This window comes from Eleutherodactylus coqui, chromosome 5 (genome assembly GCF_035609145.1).
Source record: "Eleutherodactylus coqui strain aEleCoq1 chromosome 5, aEleCoq1.hap1, whole genome shotgun sequence".
Classification (NCBI taxonomy): domain Eukaryota; kingdom Metazoa; phylum Chordata; class Amphibia; order Anura; family Eleutherodactylidae; genus Eleutherodactylus; species Eleutherodactylus coqui.
Genome location: NC_089841.1, coordinates 129,832,761 through 129,855,607, shown reverse-complemented (window position 1 = coordinate 129,855,607; position 22,847 = coordinate 129,832,761). Strand labels below are relative to the sequence as shown.

The 22,847-nt window shown below is 44.7% G+C and overlaps 2 protein-coding genes across 3 annotated transcripts in view; one reads left to right on the top strand and one right to left on the bottom strand.

Moving 5' to 3' along the window:
- PRRC1 (proline rich coiled-coil 1) overlaps window positions 1–20,356 on the bottom strand; it is a 28,767-nt gene extending 8,411 nt beyond the window's left edge. The window contains exons 1-8 of one of the 2 annotated variants that reach the window (XM_066603143.1): window positions 20,231–20,356; window positions 16,936–17,070; window positions 15,366–15,761; window positions 9,668–9,813; window positions 7,968–8,070; window positions 5,145–5,308; window positions 4,027–4,130; window positions 3,724–3,826 (exon numbers count right to left, since the gene is read on the bottom strand). In XM_066603143.1, coding sequence (XP_066459240.1) covers window positions 3,724–3,826; window positions 4,027–4,130; window positions 5,145–5,308; window positions 7,968–8,070; window positions 9,668–9,813; window positions 15,366–15,761; window positions 16,936–17,041 — 1,122 coding nt within the window. In that variant the 5' untranslated portion in view covers window positions 17,042–17,070; window positions 20,231–20,356. The remainder of the gene's footprint in view (window positions 1–3,723; window positions 3,827–4,026; window positions 4,131–5,144; window positions 5,309–7,967; window positions 8,071–9,667; window positions 9,814–15,365; window positions 15,762–16,935; window positions 17,071–20,230) is intronic. The other variant, XM_066603144.1, reaches the window with a different exon arrangement.
- C5H5orf63 (chromosome 5 C5orf63 homolog) overlaps window positions 1–22,847 on the top strand; it is a 287,813-nt gene that overhangs the window by 51,794 nt on the left and 213,172 nt on the right. The gene's annotated exons all lie outside the window — the stretch shown is intronic.

The following is a 22,847-nucleotide window of genomic DNA, read 5'->3' as shown; positions in this document are numbered from 1 at the left end:
GCCCCATTGAGGAAAGAAGAAGACCCGGACTGCGCAAGCGCATCTAATTTGGCCATTAGACGCCGAAAATTAGACGGCCTCCATGGAAACGAGGACGCTAGCAACGGAGCAGGTAAGTGAAAAACTTCTTATAACTTCTGTATGGCTCATAATTAATGCACAATGTACATTACAAAGTGCATTAATATGGCCATACAGAAGTGTATAACCCCACTTGCTGCCGCGGGACAACCCCTTTAAGTACAGTCATACCGAAAAACGTATTGTGGTTTGCAAGCAAAATAGCCAAAATGCTAAAATTATGGAATAACTTGCCTGCTGAAATGTAGGATTTTGAACAAGAAAAGTTCATGGAAATCCTGCACTACTGGCAAAATGCTCTTTTATTTAATGTGTAGATTAAATCATATACAGCAAGGTCCACAAAGTTTGGTGTTCTTGTACTTTTCAGGTTTGAGGTTTCAAAACTAATGGTTTTAGCTCACAACATAAAAAGTATTAATTGCAATACCCAATGTGATCTATATGATCCAATGCTCATTTTGCAATGCTCCACAGGATAGGTGATAACTTACTGATTGGTGGAGGTCTTAGTGCTGAGACCCCCACCAATCTCAAGAATGGGGTTCCCATATTCCCTGTCTTCCTCATTGCAGGGTTACTGCACCCTTCACAGTGAGGAGGAAATCCACTTTAACAGATACTGAGTATCAGGTGTTTAGTTTTTCCATCAACCCTATTAAATGAATGGAGCATCTACCACAGATGCTGGGCCAGGGATTCGATCGTTTGGACGTGACTGTGGAGGGAGGACAGGAGGCACCTGAAGACAGACTGGAGGTCTAGCAGCAGCGAGCGCATTACTGTATGAATTATTCACATATGATTTTGACACTCTAATCATGGCAAGCTTACAGAGCAGAGTAATTACCGCATACAGGTCACTACACTATCCATTAGAAGTTATCAGAGCAGTCTCGTGTGCAGAGAGGATCTGCTCCTTTAGAAACCTAACTACATCTCCAAGTCTAGTGCCAAGTGCTTGTAAAAGTTCTGGATATCACAAAAAAAAAAGGAATCATTCAATTTAAGTGACAGTTTAAAAAGGTAACAGATCTTCACTGAATAACCTGATACTCTTTACTGTCTACCAAGGAAGACACTCAAGTTAAAGAGTGCCCATACTTTTTTTGGATTTGACCTGTGAAGTATTGTTTTTAACCCCTTAAAAGGACCAAGCACAGTAACTGTATAGCGCTTGGTACTAGGTTTTGTATCCAATAGCAGAAGTATCGCGTGGGATTAAAGCTTCTGCTCCTGCAATCAAGGAAGAGCAGGTTGGGTTCTCAGCCGTTAGTCACAGCTCAAGACCCGGAGGAGAAGGCAGTTAAAAACTCCCTTCTCCTTTCCATGCTACATAGAGATCAACGAGCGCAATGTACTAAAGAGTGAAAGTGGAAGTATTACTTCCACTATGCAACCCAGTAATCATGTGACTGCTGGGTGCCCCTGATCAGCTCTGTTAGTGCCAGGGACCAAGCGAGAAGATGCACTGGAGCCCCGACAGCATCGAAAGGTAATGTATATTTTTTTAATTTTTTTTTACTGCAGTTCGGGATGCTTTTAAGGGAAGAGCTTATATTTTAAGCGCTTCCCCAAAAAAAAAATCACTGTGGGGGTTGCCTGCATCCCATTGCTTTCAATGGGGCGTCTGCAGCGCCGACCACATTGAACGCAATGGGAGAACATTGCGGTCCTCTGCCACAGCTGTGACAGAGGATCGCGATCTTCTCCATGTTTTCAATGGGCATGGAGCTACAGTCAAATGCATTTTTAACATGCGTGGAGCACATTTTCTTTTTCACACACATAGGTGCGCAAAAAAAAAAGTGCTTGTCTTACTGAGCCCTTAATCTGTATACCACTTCTAAACAAGCAGCCTACAGACAGCAAAGTCCGTGTACAGGGAGCCAGTTTATCTGCTGTTCAACACCCTGGAGACAGTTTTGCTGAGGCGAGCCTCTGACTTTAATGGTGGTTTCACATGGGCGATAAAATCAAGCGATGCGAGAGTGAGTAAAAAAGCAGAATTATGAAACCAATTATTTTCAATTGTTTCCTTCCCATTAGAGATGTTTTTACTGATGCGATGTTACGAGGTAAAAAAAAAAAAAAATCATCACGACATGGTCTACCTTTCAGCGATGTGCAAATTTTATATCCCCCATGTTTCCCTATGGAGCCTCCTTTTTATCACATCGCACAAACTTGCGTTGCGATTTTAGCATTAGAAAGTCCTACTGACTAGCGCAATTTCATTGCGGGCGGCAGCGATGCAAAATTCTTTAAAAATAAAAAAAAGCATCGCTGACGCTCATAAATCAAGCGAACAATGACACGATTTTACCATGATTTACTTGTAGCAAAATCGCAATCACCCGTGTAGAACTACCCTAAGAGCATAGAACAGCTGATAAGTCAGCTCTCCTGTTTACAGACTCTGCAGTCTATACAATGCTTGTTTAAAAGTGATGTACATATTAAAACAGACACCAATCTGTGCAGCTGTGAGTGGAGCTTGCTGCCTTTAACAGTTTAGATGCACCCAGCCCCTTCTAGCACCCCATCACCCCTCCTACTCAAGACGATTCCGGGGTGTAATGAGTCAACATGGCAGCCCAGGGTCAGGTAAAGGCGCACAGGCCTGCCATGTATTCCCATCTATCAAGTTCAGCATGACTTAAGAGGCCATTAATAAAAATACACTATGACGCAATACTGAAGTAATACAGGATATTGTAGAAGCGATCAAACTACTGCAAGTTCTCTATGAAATGTAATTTATTTTTTTTTAAGTTAGAAAAAGAAACACCTTTTCCCATTTCTCATGTATAACAGTAAATTAAAAATATTTATCCTACATGGTGAACTTCCTGAGTAAAATACGAAGTGACAGAATTGTGGGGGTTTTTTGGGCAACCCTTTTTGAAGAAAAAAAATATAATTAGGAAGCGATCAAAAAGTTGTATGTGCAAAATGGTACCAATAAAAACTGCAAGTTTCCCTGCAAAGAACAAGCTCTCCCAAAGCCCCATCAGTGGAAAACAAAAAGGTATGGGTCTTAGAACGTAGCTACATAAGCCATTTTTAAAGGTTTTTTATTTTCTAGCAGTAATACAGTGCACAAGAAAAAAAAAAAAAGACTATGTCGGCAAAAAAAAAAAAAAAGTTATAGCTCTTTAAAAGTGGGAATGAAAAAAAACGAAAAAGGAAAGTTTGAGAAATTGCTGGTCTTCCACAGGTTAAATAATTGTATCAAATATGTAACGTGCACACTTAATTCATGGTTTAGCATTAGAAGGCGTACAAGACAGAGGAGTACTACCCAGCAACTCTTCCCACCTCAGATCATATAATGGTCTAACTAAAGCTTGTACTTTACTGTAAATGAGACGAAACGTCTTTTTTTCCTGGAAATACATGTGGCTTTTGCGCCTTAGCTGCTCTACCTAGCCAAACAGCCAATAGAAGCGGTGATTTATTTTCCAGTATTGTTCCCTGGCCTCATTACTCATCCACCTGTGTGTGGTTAGTGTGCAGAACCAGGTGAAGTGTCACTTTGTCATGGAACATTTTTGGTAACATTATAGGAGGTCTCCGTATAACATTTTTCTGTACCATTATGAAGCCTCTGAATTTACATGGTAAGAAACCCCGACTTACCTGTTGTACATATTCTAAAGGCACAGGTGTGGCTTGTGTGAAGGCTTCTAGATGTATCCCATGGATCGGGTCGTCAACAATTATACAGCCAATGTCAAACCACCTAACACAAAAAATAGAATATGACCAAACTGCCTTTTATCCGGCAACATCTACCTCTTACCAGTTTTGTAGGATATGAACCTGAAGGATCCATGACAAATGCTAACATAGGAGCGATGTGATACAAAAGAACATGGATAGCAGATTAAACAGAGGACATCAGCACAACGGTATTATTCTGCCTATACATCCATTACTTACTTGTCTGGCAGAAGCTCAGCAATGAAATTTTCCACCGACACAGCAGGCTGCTTCTCATGGATCATGCCACTCCGACGCAGGCTATCGATCCTTTCCTGAGCTCCCTGTAGACAGCAGGTACAGTATTTAAGGGGCTACAAGACTTGAACCCACTTGCCGTGTATTACTTTTTCTTTAAAAGATTGTACAGGAGCCAACAGCCATCCCGACATCAAACCAGCAACCTCTAGTACGCAGTGGTTTTAGATCTCCGTGTGCTGCTGAAGAAGCCCTCTAGAGGATATGTTAACAAGAGACGCATTTTCCAAAACTTAAAGGGGTGTACCAAGAGTACAGGTCATTCCCTATCCACAGAGTAGGGTATAACTTGCTGATGGGTGGGGTTCTCACTGCTGAGACTCCCATCGATCTTGAGAACGGGGCCCTATGTCTCTGTCCTCATCACCGCAGGGTTACTGCACCCCCTCCAGTGAGGAGATTGAACAGAGCACACGATGCACAAGCGTGCCAACACTCCATTCACTTTCCATGAGACTACGAAGATAGGCGAGTGGCAAGCACTCAGGTATTTCAGTCAGCCTTAGTGAAATGAAAGGAGCACTGGCTGCACATACATGGCCAGCACTCCATTCATGCAGACATCACTGATGGTGAGAGAAGTGACCACGAGACTCCCACCTATCCGTAAGTCATCCTATATCCTGTCGGCAGAGCATAGCTTGTAATCTTGGTACAACCTCTTTAACCTCTTAACGCTATAGGATGTAGTTACGTCCTGCAGCGATGGGGTATATATGAAGAAAGATTCTGCAGCGATCTCCCTCCATACAACGCAGGCACCAGCTGTTTCTTACTGCTGACACCCGGCAGCAACAGCTCCGATAAGCCACACGGCTCATCGGAGCTGTTAAGCCTTTAAATGCCGCTGTTAATTCTGACATTCAAATATAGATCATTCAATACACGAAATGCAAAAAGCAAGCAACCTGCAAGCATTACAAGTGACCAATTCTAAATTTTCAAAAACTGCACAGAAAAATAATATATATGAAAATTAATGACCCCAAATAGTTTAGAGGCTAATATTTAATTTACACAGCTTTCTATGGCCTTTTTACCTTCAAGCCTGCAGCATAGCCAACAGGCTGCGGAGCGATGTTTGACTGCCCATCTTCTCCTGTTACAAGGGCCATGCCAAAAACCTCTTGAAAAGCATCTCGCACAGCAGCAACCTTAACTTCTTTCTTTGAGGTTACCACTAGATCAAGCTCTCCCCCAGATCCTAAAGGAATAAAATAACTTGTATGAACTTTTACACATACTTATTGTTCATTGAAGATCACATTTTGTCTGCATAAGTTTGAAATAATCTTGCATTTGCTACTTTCATGCTCAAAAGTTACCTTTACATGGAGCAACTATCGTTCAGACAGTCGCTCAGACAGGTTGCTGAAGCGTACAAGTGACCGCCGTTCATTTGCTTTTACACAGAGTTATGATTGTTCCTTAGTTATTAGTTTATTGAGATATTGTTCATAGAGGGGATCTCCATGCAAATTCATTCGCAAGTTGTTCAAATACGAACGACTGACTTTACACCAGACGGCTTTTGATCAACCAGTGATCATATTTTGCATAAACTAAAACAAAATGACTAACAGCCGGTGGTCATGTTTACACTGAATGATTACACTGGCCAACAAAAAAAAAAAAAAAAAACTAACTTCATGAGTCGAATCTTACTAATTTTAGGGTGAGAAAAAGGAATATGACAAAAAAAATTTATTGGCTCTAGTTTCTGTGATATACAATAGGTGGAAGTACGTTATTTTAACGGAATAAGAGAAAAGGATACATTTTAATTATACATGCTAACAACATTGAAAGTGCATTTGAAGTTTTATTTTTTAATGACCGTTACATTCCAAAAGTTCTAAATTGATGGGAGACTTCCTGCCAGGTGGTTCGGTGTGCAGAGAATCATGTGGTGACTTCATGAGATCGTATACTTTTGGCTTTTCTCTTGTAAGTGAGTTCCGGAGCATCCCTACACACAGACCAGCAGTAATCCGCAAGCATTGCTTCATTCCAACGGCCCTGATATCTTTGTTACATTACATACATATCCTGGTGGAATCTTTTTCCGTGTTTATCACTGACAGCTCCACAACTAGGAGGAAAAAAAGTCTAGGTGGGAGCGGAGAAAATGGGTTTTAATGGACATGTTGCACCCGAGTTGATGGTATTTTTCCAGAAGTACTGTCACCAACTGAGTGTATTATCATCTCTTGTGTTGCCTAAGAATCCAGGAATAACTCCCTTTAAAGCTTGCCAAGCTTCCTTTTCTTTTCCCTCCAAAACTTGGTCAAACCCAGGATCCTTTGCAAATTGTCAAATTTGTGGCCCAACAAAAATACCTTCCTTAACCTTTGTATCACTCAATCTAGGAAATTTGTCTCTTAAGTACTTAAATGCCTGTCCTTCCTGGTACATACCTTTGACAACATTTTTCATTAAACCCAGCTTTATATGAAGGGGTGGAGGAACAACATCTTTTGGGTCCACGAGAGGCTCGGCAACGACATTTTTCTCTGTTGAGTGAAGATTTCTTGCAGACCAGTCCGCTTGAATGTAATGTGATTTCCTATCCCTACTGTCCCACATACATAACAAGCAACAGTATTTAGTGTACCCCAATTGCATCCCTAAGAGTACAGTGATTACTGTTAGATCGCCACAGATTTTACACTTGTGTTCAGCATATTTGGTTGAGTTGAGGAGGGCTGTCATGTTTGCATAAGTCCCCTTCATGTGAACTGCATGACCAACAGGAATACAAGGAAGATGGCTGCCGTTGTGAAGTAATACAGCTTTTAAACTAAGCTTGGAGGAGTCTGAATAGCCTCCATTCAGTTGGATCATGGTTAGAGATGAGTGAGCATACTCGTTAAGGCGATTTACTTGAGAGAGCATCGCCTTTTTCGAATAACTGCTGGCTCGTCCCTAAAGATTCGGGGGGGGCCACGGAGAGGAGCGGGGTGAAGAGCGAGAGAGGTCTCTCTCTCTCCTGATCCCCCTCCGCAACCCCCCGCGAATCTTAAGGGACAAGCCAGCAGTTACTCAAAAAAGGCGATGCTCTCTCAAGTAAATCGCCTTAACGAGTATGCTCGCTCATCTCTAATCATGGTTCAAATTCAAACATTTCATCAGCCATTAACGTTGCAGCAAACAACCAGATTGTTTATCTTCTCAAAAAAAAGGAAGCGGATCCCTCTGACATTCGCTGTACTGTGAGGCCCTGACATCACGTTGGAGAAGATTCCATTGCTGTAGTCTTGACCCTAGAACTTCCACCTTCTCCTTTGACAAGTCCAGGTCTCGAATGAGATCACTCAATTCCGCTTGACTCAGTCTGTGCGGTGTATCATCTTTTACCTCAAAGTCAGGGTCATGGGATGTGGAAGGCTTGCTTGTTGGGTTCTTCTTTTTCAACACTTTCTTAATTTTCTACTTCAAGCTTATAATGTTGATGTGGAGTAGAAACTGGTAAACTATCTGAATGTGGCATAGGTGGAATGGCAGATGGTAGATTAGGGTATTGAACTGTTCCTGTTTTCCTAAACTCTAAAAAATGACATGTCACTATCTCCAAAACAAGAGCTAATAGTTCATTTTTATGGTTATTTTTGAATTCAGCAGATGGAAATACATAAGAACACGCTAATTTTAAACCCGAAACAAAATCATCGTTGGTCAGTCTTATCGTTTGGAGTGACTATTCGTCCAATTGACATCCCATGAATAGGCACGTTTATTTGACTCTACCCTCATAGGAATAGACATTGCCCCTTTAAATGAGAATACATCAGCGGATAAAACAGGATGTTTAAATGTCATCAAGAGTGACTATAGCAACTCACAGATTTTATTCCTGTACTTACTAATATAAGGAGCCATGCCGGGGTCCAGAGTAGTGATCACACTCTCCACAGAGTGTTTGGTTTTATCCAGCACAGATTTCACCACAGGATTTCCAGCAACTCCCTATATAAAATAAAAAGGTTTAAGGTTTTTCCAGCTTATTGGAACACAATAAACACTGTAAACCACTTTAAAAAAAAAACAAAAAAAAACAGCCATCACTTTTAGGGCTCATGCCCATGACAGACTCCGCCAGCAGAATATCGCAGCGGAGTCTGCCACGACGTCCCCGCAAAACCACTATACTTACCACTCCAGATCCTCCGTACGCGCCCCGCACAGAGGGCCGGTGCGCATGCGCAGTACAGGGCATGACATGGTCGGCGGTGACTCGTATTTACACGACACTTCCACTGTGCTATAGCGAAAGTATAGCGTGACGGCCGGCTTCCATTGACTACACGTGCGTATTACCGCGGCAAATAGGACATGCCGCAGGTTATTTCACGCAGCGGAATTCCGCAGCGTGAACATCGAACCATTAGGTTCAATAGAACCTAACAGCTGGGGCGTTTCACGCCGCAGAAATCCGGCCGTGGGCATTAGCCCATAGGCTGGGTTCACACGGAATGAAAATCCAGCGGAAATTTGGCGGCTTAGCCGCACAGAAAACCTGCGAGATTTCTGCAGGAGAGCCGCCGCAGGTTTTGGAGCAGTTCAGCCACCAGGATTCCCTCTGCGGCTTTCTCTCCCTATAGAGAAGAGGGAGGCCGCAGCGGAAAAAGAATTGACGTGCCGCAGAATTCAATTCCGCGCTGCATGTCTGTTTTCGCCCGGCTTTGCCGCAACGGATTGGCCGCCCAGTGTGGATGAGATTTTTGCAAAATCTCGTCCATATGGCTGGATAATCCCGGGATTAGGAGCCGCGGGTGGAATTGCTGCACGGAAATTCCGCAGCAAATCCGTCCCATGTGAACCCAGCCCTACTTGCAGAGAACAATACTACTACATGAGTGCTGCCTCCACCAATACTACGTTGCCTCTTGTTCCCATCACCCCGCGCTCTCACTATTTTTCACATAGACCTGAGAAACAGATGTAACGTACAGTAACAGTTTTATTAGCTAGATGCTAATTAGAAAAGCTGTAATAGATTTGTGTGTTACAGGAACAATCCAGAGACTCTGATTTACATACATGGATGTCAACTGAAACATGAATATCTCTACCAAAAAAAAAAAAAAAGCGATCCAGTCAATCGACCAGGCATACTATACATAAAAAATCATTTAAAACAAAGATGAAGTCTAATTAATTAGGTAAACAGATGTGAAGAGGTCCTGTCATCTCTCCAGACATGTTTTAGTAAGTAATTGTATTCCCCATAAAACAATTTTGGAGCATCCTTTCCAATATCTCTGTTATTCCGCCTAGAAATTCATGAAATACTAGTGCTACCAGTGCAGGTTGTGTCCCTGCACCCTCTCTAAGCAGTACTACTAGGTATCAGACCGTCACCCCAAGGAGAATGGTCATTTCAGTCTATTCATATAAAAATCAGGAGAAGAAACATAGGAACATCAGAGTTATATGAAAAGGTGCTCCAGAATGGTTATGTCATGGCAGGCATTTACTACGACATCCAAAGTGACAGGCCCTCTTTAACGCCAGCCGTGTTATGGGATATGGCTATACAATACATATCCCTTTGGTGTTCTACCTTAATGAAGCCCCATATTCCTCCAGCATTGGGTTCGTGGTGTGCTGCATGCATCCTGGGGTCTTCAGACTCCTCTGGAAATGTAATGGAAGAGCCTGCTGCACCCGGGGCGACAGGAGGAAGTTGATTAACAGGATTCGGTAAAACTGTAAAAAAAAAAAAAAAAAAAAGGATTACATTTAGGTTTTTCTATACAAATGTGCTTCGTGCTCCCTCAGAAAACAATGAGGCGGTTAGCTTGATCTTTGCAGCATAGGATGGAGTCATTACTTAACCAACAGAAGACATTGTTTCCCTCCACTATTTAGCCAAGTCAGTTGCCTTAAAGAATAACTGTACTTTTCAGAAACCTGACATGTCAAAAGTTTCGATTGGTGCGGTTCCCACTGCTGATCGCTAGAACAAGAGGGCTCCTCTCTGCAGCTGAAGATGGCCTACATAAAGGTCTACAGCGCTTCTAAAACTTTTGACATGTACCTCTATCAAAACTTTCTGAGAAGTGTAGTTACTATAAGTTTTCTAACAAGATTAAAAAAGTATACAGTGATCCCTCGTCTATCGCGGGGGTTACGTTCCAGAGACACCCGGATACGTGAAAACCCACAAAGTAGCAGTGTTATATTTACACAGATCAATCTGTCGGAGGAAATGCCAAACAATCGCAAAAGTGAAAAAAATCATGAGGTTTTTAGCGATGGCAGCTTACACGCAACGAACAGCATGCTACGATAAGTGAGCCAATCAGCACCCAGGATACAGAACACATTCCATCAGCCAATAGTGTGCCACCATGTACAATCTTGCACTGGCAAGCACTAGTGGTGTACTGTATTTCCTGTATGTACTGCAAAATTCTGAGATATCGCGAAAAACTCTGCGAAAACAGAATTATATATGGACTATCTAAAATCCGCGATGCACTGAAGCCACAATCACTGAACCGCGATATAGCGAGGGATCACTATACTGACAGTTCACATGTACTTGGTTCTGTAACACGTCTCCCCTTGATATGTTTGTACTCATGGCTATATTACCCCGATACAGCTCTAGTAAGTTACTTGCTACATAATATACAACTATTAACAAAGTGTAACCAAAAGCACCTCTGTAGGTCTGACTGTACCCATACCCGACTGAGGGGGCTGCAGCGATCTCTCCTCTGCAAAATTCATGCGGCGTCCTGCTGATTGTCAGACAGTACTTTGACTCCTTACATTGTAGGACTTCACGAGTCGAGATGCCGTCCAACAATCAGAGGGCTCCACCTGCATTTTGCAGCAGAGAAACATCGCATGTACCTTCACCCAAACAACATACTTCACATTCACCTCAACCGTCCTTGTGACACTTATTTCTCACCCGTTTATGAGGTAGTTACTATATCAGACACCTACATTGCACTCAAGAAAGCAGGGCGTATAAAAGTATAAAAAAAAAAAAGGAAATACCTTTGGATTTTGAAATCTTAATGAAATTATGCCAATCGCTTATCGTATACAAGGGTGGGCTACATATCATCAGGTAGGGTGATGAAATCTCCAACCACATTGTTGGGAACGTATCACCTACATGTTTACAAATTAACACCAGACGCGGAAATATTTTTTTCTAATCTATTTGTATTCTCTGCATGTTTTTTTAAGTCCCTTTTCTGTACCCGATTATGGGGGCTGCCATCTTGTTAACACGAATGTGTCAGCGCAAGTGACCCATTTAATGTATAAATCAAGGTTTTATGCTAAACACTTTTTGTAAACATTTTGGCCATTTTTTTTTAAGTTACATTCTATATTAAAAAAAAAAATAAAATCTTTTTTTTTTTTTACACTGGCCACTCGCACACATGCCATCGGTAAAACACTGCGATTTCGATCGCGGCGCTTTATCACAATTTTATTTTTGTTTTGGACGCAGGTTTCTGCCTCAGATAGCGGGTTTTAGCGCACCCCATCATTGTGGTGGGAGATGAGGTGCACTAAGCGTGGAAAGATAGAGCACGTCTGCAAGTAATGCGAGTGTTATACGGCGACTACTGCGGCATTTAAAACACTGCGGTAAAAAAGGGATGCGTGAGAGTGCCCTTAGGTTTAATAAAAGTCTGGTACTTCCTGTTCTGTGGAGAAACCGCTCCAGCAGTCATCTCATTATCACCACAGGCAAATGACAATGAAAGGCAAGACGTTTATATAGAGTAAACAGGATCCAAAATAAGTGATAAGCCCACCTCCTCCCCCTACCTGCACAATGACCTCTGCATAGGTTACCGAGCATGCCCACAATACTCCCCCATGGAATTCAATGGGTCAGCGCCTGTCCACTGTGTGAATGGCTCATAAAAGCAAATCTCTACAGCAAAGGCAAGATGGCAGGACCCATAGCCATATACAGACAAGAAAAAAAAACTACATTCCGAAAATAAAAACATTAGAAAAAAAAAGTAATATGTTCCAGTATCTGGTTTTAATTAGTAAAACGATAAAATGTGATTTATTCCTTTTTAACAGCATTCAAAGATATGCTTTACAGTAGTCACATGGACCATAGGAAACTGTAGACTGGAGAGGACAAGACTACTGTGGGCATCCTCTGTGTCCTGTACAGAGGTCATTGTGCAGGGAGGGGGAAGAGGTGTGCTGTGACAATCACCTATTCTGAATAGTGGATTATGTGTTCTTTATATAAGGCTGTTACCTTTCATTTTAATATCCACAAGTGATAATGAAATGGCTACTGAAAAGTGATCTCTACAGAACAAGGAGTGTCAGACTATTATAAGGCTTGGTGGTTAGAGTGAAAATTATAAAGAAATTTAAAGAAGAAAACGTCATCAGAAATTATTAAAAAAATATGTTGAACATAAAAACTATTTAAACAGTAGGTCATTTACTGATAGCAAATTCCTTTTAAAGAGTAACTACACTTTCAGCTAACTTTTGACATGTCACAGAGACACGTCAGAAGTATTGAGCAGTGGGGGCCCACTGCTGAAACCCCCGCTGATCACTAGAATGAGGGGTCTGCTAGCCTTGCTTCGGACAGCTGAAGATGGTACGCATAGAGCTCTGTAGAAGGCATTATATATCTCTATGAGGCAGTCTTCAGCTGCCGGAAGCAGACGAAAACTAGCAAAGACAGCCAAGGGGGAACATCGCTCTGGTAATCGCTGCAGCCCCCTCATTCTAGTGATCAGTGGGGGTATCAGCAGCGGAAGCCCCACAAATAAATACTTTTGACATGTCTCTATGATGAAAGTTAGCTGCAAGTGCAGCTACTCTCCAAGCAATTTACTGCTGTTTATAAGTTTGCCACATATTGTTTAGGGCTGCTGATGTCTGACAGCACCTGATCCCCTTACATTAGGGAATAGAGTTATTATCACACAGGTTACTAGAAGGCACTAAGACAGGCTTACGTAATGAAGCCATTTACAAAAGGAATAGAAATAAGAATATAAACTATTGCCAAGCCATGTCAAGAACTGAATTATGAACTGCGACCTGTACTGATTAATTACAGCATGCAGTGCATTTAGTATACAACTAAGGGGGGTTCACACTAGTGGTAAAGGGTTCCTATTCTGTTATGGAGGCAGAAAAAAGGCACCCACTGATCAAACTGAAATTCAGCAATGGAGGTTCAAAACAGAATCCTCACTGCTGATGTGAACAGGACCGTACACATAAATACAACTAATGGCCCATTTACACGCAACGAATATCATTCAAATGAACGAATTTGAGCGGTAATCGTTCAATGTAAACACGACAAAAAAACGCTCATTATTCATTTGCGCTTGTTTATCACTGACTTAATCAGTAAAAAAAAAAAACTATCACTGGCTTCTCATTGCGTGTAAACGTTCCTCGCTTCACATAGAAGATGAAGCACTGAGCGAGAAGCCAGCGATGTCTTTCAGTCCAAACGCTCTATACAAGTGCCGACAACTTTAGCGGTGGCATCGGCACTTGTGCGTCGTTTAAACGACTGTCAGCCCGTGCAAAAGGGCCGTAAGACTAATGATCAAATAACGGGTTACATGTTATGCTCACACCTTCCTTCTTTCATATCTCGTTCCCAAAGGAGGTGCTGCTCTCAGGTACTCCTTTTACAGACCTTGGAAGGACGGAAGGCTGAGTCAACCTTGAGCCGGCTACCTGAACCCTTCGAGAATGGGACTTGCAACCTTCAGGTCGTGAGCGAGAGCTTAGGACTTAACACTCTGCGCCACACAAGGAAAAAAAATGGATGACTATAAAACACTGCCAAACTACAAGCCACATCTGGTGACTGGGAAGAGATCAGACATTGTACGTTATACTGGACACGATGTGTAAAGGAGGGGCACTCTGGTTTGGAGCCAGGACATACTCTTACTAGGAAACCCAAACACTCCTCAATGTAACTATTGTCCGCTTCCCTATCAAAACTGACCTGGATGAAAATTGTGCAGCAGATTTATGAAAACGGTCTAAAAGAAAAACTGTATGTTGCCCGTAGCAACCAACTGCAAAGCAGCTTTCATTTAAAGAGCACAAGGAATGAAAGCTACATTATGATTGGTTACTATAGCCAATAAAGGCAGCTTTGGTTTTAGACAGTTTCATTAACCTTCTCCTAAATCTAGCGAGCCATCACACCTCAAAGTGGACAGTGCGCATGACATCGAGATCCAACTGCCAAATAAGCATTTGATTTACCGTGCCACAAACACGTATGCTGTTGTATAGCGCGTTTATTGTTCGTGAACACTGGCAAATGGGCTCATTGAAGCAAAGTGAAAGGGCATTAGAGAAAACGTATAGTGAAAGAAGTGCAACCGCAAAATCCTGTATTCATACATTTGTAAAAAAATCTAAGACAAAATATCAATGGAAGTGTTACTTTCAACAAGGTGGCACAATGTGCCATGCATCTAATGCGGGCATGAGGGAGATTAAAGTTATTTCACTGACCTATTCATTTTGGAAAAAAATAAAATCTATGGCCCCAAAGACCACCAGACTGACACACCTGATTTCTGCTTGTAAGGTTTATAGATGGGCTGTATATAGAGCAAAAAGCCATGAATAATTGCCGCCTTCAAAAACGCGAAATATGAGGACATTGTTGCCAATACCGATGCCACATCCGCAGATGCTGTCACCAGTATGCAGACTCTCATATATAGAAGTGCTTGCATGCTGGAGGGGCCATTTTCAGCACCTTGTTTTATAACATACAAATAAAATATATGTCAATTGAGGAATCCTAACGAGAGAATCACCCTGAACCTTCATAATGAAGTAGTACATGATAACATTGCCTTAATCGTATGTTTACAGCATATAGACCCTTTCTTTCAAGTAGACACTTCTAAAATTAAGAACTCCCAGCACTGGCCTTACAACACCAGTCAGAAGAATACAAGCTGCCACAAACAGTAGCCTGTATCCCGCTGACAGGTCCAGCTGGGCAGGTGCTAGGAATCCACAACTACAAGAAAAAAAATCATTGGATCACTCTAGCGTTGAGGCCATCTTCTGAGATCAGATTCCGTAATGAGACTTAATTGGAAAATCCCTTATTACAATCATCAAAGGAGCTGCAAACAATAATAAGGGTTAGTTTCCTGTAGACATACTTAAAATAACAGCCAAGAAGAAGTTTCCTGGAACTATAAGACCAGTAGATGAATGAAAGAATATAAAGACACAACCTGTGACAGGAGGTGCAGAATATGAAGGCATCAATGGTGTCTGTGGTGCTCGTCCCGCATGACCTTTTGTAATATCATAGGTGGAAGTCATAGAGAATCCGGTGACTGGGGGACCAATAGGTGGCGCCGATAAGAGGGGTGCAGGGGAGGAGCTGAGTGGAGGAGGAGGAGGAAAAGAAGTAGAGAGGGAAGGCATTGGACTGCTGAAAACTGCAGGTGAAGATGTGTGCAGAGGAGGCAGCAACCCTCCGGGGGGCAAAGCTGGAGGTGTGAACGGCAGAGGAGCTGAAGTTCTCATGGGAGGAACGGTTGGAAGTGGAAGAGGGGATGAGAAGGTAAGTGGAGAGAAGCCCTGGGTAGACGGGATTGTCGAAGCAGCCAGTGGACTTGATAAAACTGTGAAGTGAGAAAAGAACAGTACACATCAGCTGATTAAATAGTCATGGTAATGCGGTGTAGCGAGCAGTAATGATATGATCTAGACATTCAACACTCATATACTAGTAATTCAGTTCATATGAAAACAAATCATATGAATACATACCCAGCTGCCAGGCCTAAATACATCCTCACTTACCCAACATAAATGGGGTGGAGGAGTAGTCCTTGGAGGCCAGAAATGTGGCAGGTGCAGAAACTGCATCACTTATGAATCAGTCAGCAGCTACTCCAACAAGTCATCCCCTCCCAATAGTGCGGCAGACACCAGGGAGCACTTGTTACAAGAGAATAACACTGGATCTCTACAGTCTTCTGAAGATCCACCGTTATCGCTTGCATCAGGTTTCATATGTAGCTTTAGAACATATCTATTTTCAGTCTACATTATAGGATAAGGCAATGTTGTCAATAGACTGAAAAACACATTTTGACCCTAGGATCACTTAACCCTTTCCAATGCACTGTCTGACCTCTGAAGACATTATGATTTAAGGCTGTACAGCTCCGATGTTGGAAGACGTCCGTCGGGGTTCTCTTACTGTATATTGCCAGCCTCTCTGCTGTCGGAGCCTATCCAACGTGTCACCTCATGCAGTACTGGCTTTAGCCAGCAGATAGCGCCATTGTATAATGGCAGAAAATAGTACGTTCTCTAGGAAAAGCAGGATACGGATTGGAAAGGGTTAAACCATATACACTACAGTGACTAAGCTATTGGGACCCCCACCAGAAAACAGAAACCAAACGGAATGGAAGCAAACTGAAGCTTTTCCATTTGCTTTCCACTTTGTTTTTAAACCCATTTGAAATCATTGGGAAGTGGAGTGGGTGGGCGAGAATCATATCCGAGCAGGACTAGTTATGTACAGGTCTGCAGCTTATGAATGTGAACAGGACTGTTCTCATCCACTGACAGCAAACACATCATGAACAGTGAGACATTGTAGCAAAGTATATTGTAGAACTTGGCATTTATGCAGTGATTGAGTGTTATTTATATAAATCTTCCTTTATGTTTGTTTATTAAGTCAATCAAATGCCATGAAGCTACATGACGGTTGCAGGAAATGTCTATTTGCTCTTGTTACTAATTTGCAGTCATTCCATCACATGAACATACGGATCCTACCTGGTGGAAGTGCGGTGCTGATAGCCGGAGCGCCTGCTGACCCCAAGGTGCTGGGAGGAGGGGGGGTGCTGGGAGGGGTGGTCTCAATCCCGCTCTCTTCCATCATTTTCTGGGACGGGGCACTGTAAATGAAAACTGTTCAGAATAGATACATTGTAACTCTTCCGTAGACAGAACACATACTGCACTTAGTACACTTGTTTTACTGCTTGCGATACTTAGGCCTGGTTCACACTTGTTTCATCTCCACTTTGTTCTGTTTTTAAAGCAGATAAATGAAATAAGCTGCTCACTCACATGAGCGTATTCTGGCTGCATACTACATGTGTAATATGCACTACGCAGCAAATACGCATGTAACATGTATATCCACTGTGTAGTTGATGCACCAATAGACTATAATGGTGCGTAATACACACCTGAATAAGAAAGATACTGGTGTATCTTGTCTCTACCACAAGTATGGGTGGAGACCTAGTGATTGGCTGTATGCACCCAGCGTATGCCCACAAGATGCTGATTGGCTGCCTGGAGCAAGGTCCTAGCAACGTGGGGTTGTAGTTATACCTTGGATGGAGGGTTAGGGTTAGTTTCAGTGTTCGGCTTACAATATTAACTGTACATGCTTACATGTGAGAGCGGGGCTGCATTCACACGGAAGCATTATCAGCTAATAATGTAAGCCGAACACTGAAACTAACCCCAACCCTCCATCCGAGGCATAACTACACCCCCACGCTGCTAGGACCTTGGTGCCTGTGTAACCTCATCTCCCCTGCAGCCACTATCAAATACACCCCCCCCCCCCCCATCTTCCAGCTGTTAGCCGGGGCCGCAGCCCTCCATCCAGCCATGGAGAGAGCAGTGCAGGAAGAGGACAGGAGCGCCTATGGCTTCCGGAGCAGCGGCACAGGAGCCGTGAGTGGACAAGGCACACTAGGGGGGTGAGTGGCAGGACCCAGGAGGCCAAAAGTGACAGAAGCCTTGAGGGCAGACTGGAGGAGCGCAGGACAAGGAGAGTGGTGGCCTGCCTAAAGTGAGAAATCCTGCAGCCAATCAAGGACTGGGGGCGTCACCTGGCTGTCAAGCAGCTTAACTCTTCTCTCCACCCATACTTGTGGTGGAGACAAGATACAACAGTACCAATAAAAAATTCAGCTTTTTTTTTTTTAATGAAAGTAATGCGCACATGTGAAAACAATAGCCCAATGTAAATGAAAGAAGTTTTAGCAGCGCGTAATATGCAGCTGAAACACTCATGTGAGTGAGCCCCAAGGTTGAGTGTCCATGGACAGGACGGAGTATCGTGAGCATTCAACTTATGGCTGTAATTGGTTAACCCAGCGCCGGCTTTCATTGGCTGACGCCGTGCTGGGTTAACCAATCAGAGCATTAGCTTGCTGGAGGTGGAGCATTCAAGCCCCGCATCCAAAAAGCAATGCTCTGTCAGCGTGGAGAAGGGAGCAACAGCCTGCAGCAGCACCGCAGATCATCGCAGGAGGAGAGTATTGGGTTTTTTTTTACATGAAGTTAGCTTCCCCATTGAAATGCATTAATGGCATTTCAATGGGGAAAAGTGCTTTGACATACGAGTTTTTTGGCTTACGAGCGCCGTCTCGGAACGGATTAAACTGGTATGTCAAGGCACCACTGTATATGAAGTTCTGCGACGTGCGCATATTATACGTGAATAAACCCTACTCAAATATGCTCGTGTGAGCCGCGCCTAATGCAAGTGGTTTTTCAGGGGTCTGAAACGCCTTCCGTGTGATGGTTACAGTGAGCACAGGGGGTGCGTACACCACATTTATACCCGCACACGGTTTTAGCAAGATTGCCACATTTCTATGCAGTTCTTGGTCGTACGGTTTTTCCTGGCAATTTATTTTGCTTTCCACCTGTAAAAAATAGTATTGTCGAAACCGGCATCCCAAATGCACAGAATCCCTGTAAAATGGTCAAAAGCGACTCATAGATATAGCTGACAGGTGCAGTGTTACGTACCAGCAGCGGCAAGTGGGCGAAACACTAGCCCATATATGGTGAAGACAGTTGTCAAAGTGACAGTTAGTGGCCTCATGATGTTGCAGGTGAACTGCGGGGTTTATCTGTTAAGTGGGAATGCTAATGCTCGCGTTCTCCGACAATTGCTGGGTTGACCATGCGTTCGGGATATGGTCGTCAGCAACAGACCCGTGGCGGTCCGCCGCTCGGGATGGGTCGTCAGCAGCAGACCCGTGGCGGTCCGCCGCTCGGGATGGGTCGTCAGCAGCAGACCCGTGGCGGTCCGCCGCTCGGGATGGGTCGTCAGCAGCAGACCCGTGGCGGTCCGCCGCTCGGGATGGGTCGTCAGCAGCAGACCCGTGGCGGTCCGCCGCTCGGGATGGGTCGTCAGCAGCAGACCCGTGGCGGTCCGCCGCTCGGGATGGGTCGTCAGCAGCAGACCCGTGGCGGTCCGCCGCTCGGGATGGGTCGCCAGCAGCAGACCCGTGGCGGTCCGCCGCTCGGGATGGGTCGTCAGCAGCAGACCCGTGGCGGTCCGCCGCTCGGGATGGGTCGTCAGCAGCAGACCCGTGGCGGTCCGCCGCTCGGGATGGGTCGTCAGCAGCAGACCCGTGGCGGTCCGCCGCTCGGGATGGGTCGTCAGCAGCAGACCCGTGGCGGTCCGCCGCTCGGGATGGGTCGTCAGCAGCAGACCCGTGGGGGTCCGCCGCTCGGGATGGGTCGTCAGCAGCAGATCTGTGGGGGTCTGCCGCTCGTCAGTAGCATATCGCCGAGGGTCCACCACTCGGCATAGGTTGTCAGCAACACATCGCCGAGGGTCCGCCACTCAGGATCACTGGTGATGAGCTGCTCACCAGGCTGCGGTCAGTGTGTACAGTGCTGAGATGGCGCCGTCCACACTGCAGCAGCCGGTTGGTACTGCAGGTACAGCTGACATTGAACTCAGTGGAGGTACCTACAGTACTAACCAACCCCACCAACATGCAGAGTGCGTTCTGCCTCCAGCACTGACCACGGCCTAACGGATGGCTGACCGCTGGACCTCTGTCCATCCACTGCTGATGACAGATCCGGAAGATGGCTCAGCTTCTGCACCCTGGCTTGTACATGTGTGCGGTCAGCCGGCAGCAGTGTGCGGATAGGACGGCCACCGACCTCCACACTACATCTCCCGGCATTCCTTGCAACGCCGGTCCTGCTGCCACGTTACAAGCTCCCCGGTGTGAGAGCCGTCCGTATACCGGCGGCCGGGAGAGGCTCCTGCCTGCCACCTACAGCCGGACGCCCTCACCTGTGCCGCGGCCTCCGCTCCGTGTCCCCTTCGCTGTGTACCGGGATGCAGCAGCCGCTTTCCTCCCGTCCAGGCCGGCTGTGCTGACGGCAGCGCTGCCACGTAACCCGGACTAGGCGGGGAGGAGGTGGGCCGCGGCCGGGGCGTGTCTGCGGCGGGGAGCCCGGAGGGGCCTGCTGTTCGCTGCCGGCCTGCGGCCTACATGCTGGGACTTGTAGTGTATGGTGTCGTGCCGCATAGGCTCTGGTCACACGGCGGATCCGGTGCTACGGGCGGCTGGGGAATTCCTGCATACAAGCCGCAGCGTTTTCACATCCCAGCAAATTAATGAGTTTTAGCTTTTTCGTCTACATGAAGGGGAAAATATCGTAATTGCGCTTGCGGGGCGGACTGTAATGTTGCGCCGTATAAGCGGCGTTTTCTGCACATTTCCGTAGCAGAATCTAACAGGCGATATAGAGGAACGCGGTGACAGACAAATCCGCACGAACGAACAGCAAAATCGCACTAAAATCCACAACGAAAAAGCGCACCATTTTTAGCCCAAAAAAGGGCCACAAAATTCACAACAAACAGCAACTTTACAGATTTCAGGACGGTTCTTCAGCTTTCCTGCGCAAATTCCACAGCAAATATTCTGTAGCGTCTCCGTCCCGTGGGAGTAAGGCCTCAGAACATCGCATGAGATTTGTGCGTTACGAGGCACGCAAATCTCACACGAATATGAACTCCATTGTTTTCAAATCACGGCACGCCCCGTCTTTTGGCGTGTTGTCGCATCGCCTATTGTTCTCAGGCGCACACGGTGCGATGCGAGATCTCCTCATTGAAAACAATGGGAGACACTCTGCGATCGCTACTTCCCCGAACTGATGCTGCTTTGATATAAAACCGCCTGACATCCACGGGGAAATCGCATGTTGGCGGGCGCGATACCGGACTGTGATTCACGCCTGATATCGCACTCACCCGTGTGGAATTACCCTCCGTATGTTCTCACACTGGAATTCTGCACCAAAATTTGCACGGATCCTCCTCTGCAAGCTACCCGTCAATGGGCCAAATCTGCGTACAGAATTCCAATGCGGAAAATCCCTTTTTAGCATCGGAATTCCACACATGAATTTTGCCAATTGGCAGGGCAAATTCGGCAAGCAAATGCGCGCTAAAAAACAATGCAAATTGCTGCAGCTTTTAGAGTGGAAATGGCTCCAGAAAATCCCACAGCGACCCCGCCATGTAAACATGACATCACATGCCTGAGAAGAGGCCTCCGCTTATCCAAGCATTGTGCCCTTTTCAATCAGCTGCTCAGTGGGGATTCTGAGTGGTGGACCCTTACTGATCAACTATTGATTATCTAGCCTAACAATACGTCCTCAATAGTATAGCCCCAGAAAGCATATTAAATCATTCAAAAATTGGACTAGCCACATGCCTTCATATCACCTCCAGTCACATGTGCTCAAGAAGGGCATATTGTACCTACTAAGTTTTCTAGAAAGGAAAGGAACTAATAGATCACTAGACTGAACATGAGTCAACAGTGTGATGCAGCAGCAAAAAATGCAAACGCAATTCTGGGATGTATTAAGAGAAGCAAGAGGTCTAGATCACGTGATGTAATTATCCCCTCTACTCTTCCTTAGTCAGACCTCATCTGGAATACTGTGTCCATATTTAAAAAAAACAGACAAATTGAAGCAAGTTCTGAGAAGAGTTATCAGAATGGTGAGCGGTCTGCAAATCATGTCCTATGAGGAACAGTTGAAGGACCTGGGAATGTTTAGCTTGCAAAAAAGAAGGCTGAGAGGAGACTTAATAGCTGTCTACAAATATCTGAAGGGCTGTCACAGTGCAGAGGGATCAGCCCTATTCTCATTTGTACAAGGAAAGACTAGAAGCAATGGGATGAAACTGAAAGGGAGGAGACACAGATTAGATATTAGAAAAAGCATTTTAACAGCGAGGGTGACCAATCACTGGGACAGCTTCAAATCAAGAAAAAAGGTTGTCAGCTGCACTCACCAATCTTCCACACGTGGATGGAGTTGAATGGATGCACACTTTACCTGGGATCTGACCCAAATCCCCATAGACTCCAATATATCCAAAAGAGGAAGCAGCATCAGAGGTGTAATAGAGCTTTCAACAGGCACAGAACAATTTAAATTTCTTTATTTTTCCATGGGCTTAACAACAGCAATGTTTCGACCTAGCATATGGGTCTTTCTCAAGCATAGCATGGTCCTGGCTCCTGAACTAGTTCCTGCCCCTCTGCCTGGCCCCGCCCTGCTGCTACTTAGCACTTTCTATGTAAGCCTGGCCCTTTTACCCACTTATTGCGTGATTATTGTGCTCCACAGCCTTGATCTAGATCCTCTTCTCCTTCTCCACTACAAGTGGCTTGAAGACTTCCTATTGTTCAATTATTTTTATTGTCAATAGGCATAACAGATTACATATACAAAATCAGTTGCATTGCCATGTAAAGTATAGCGATAGTCTCTTCTGTTCAGGACATTCACAAGCTTACAAAACTAGCCTAAAGATAATGAGTATAATTGTAACTACTTAAAGGGGGAGGGAGAGGAAGGAGAGAGGGGAATGGAGGGGA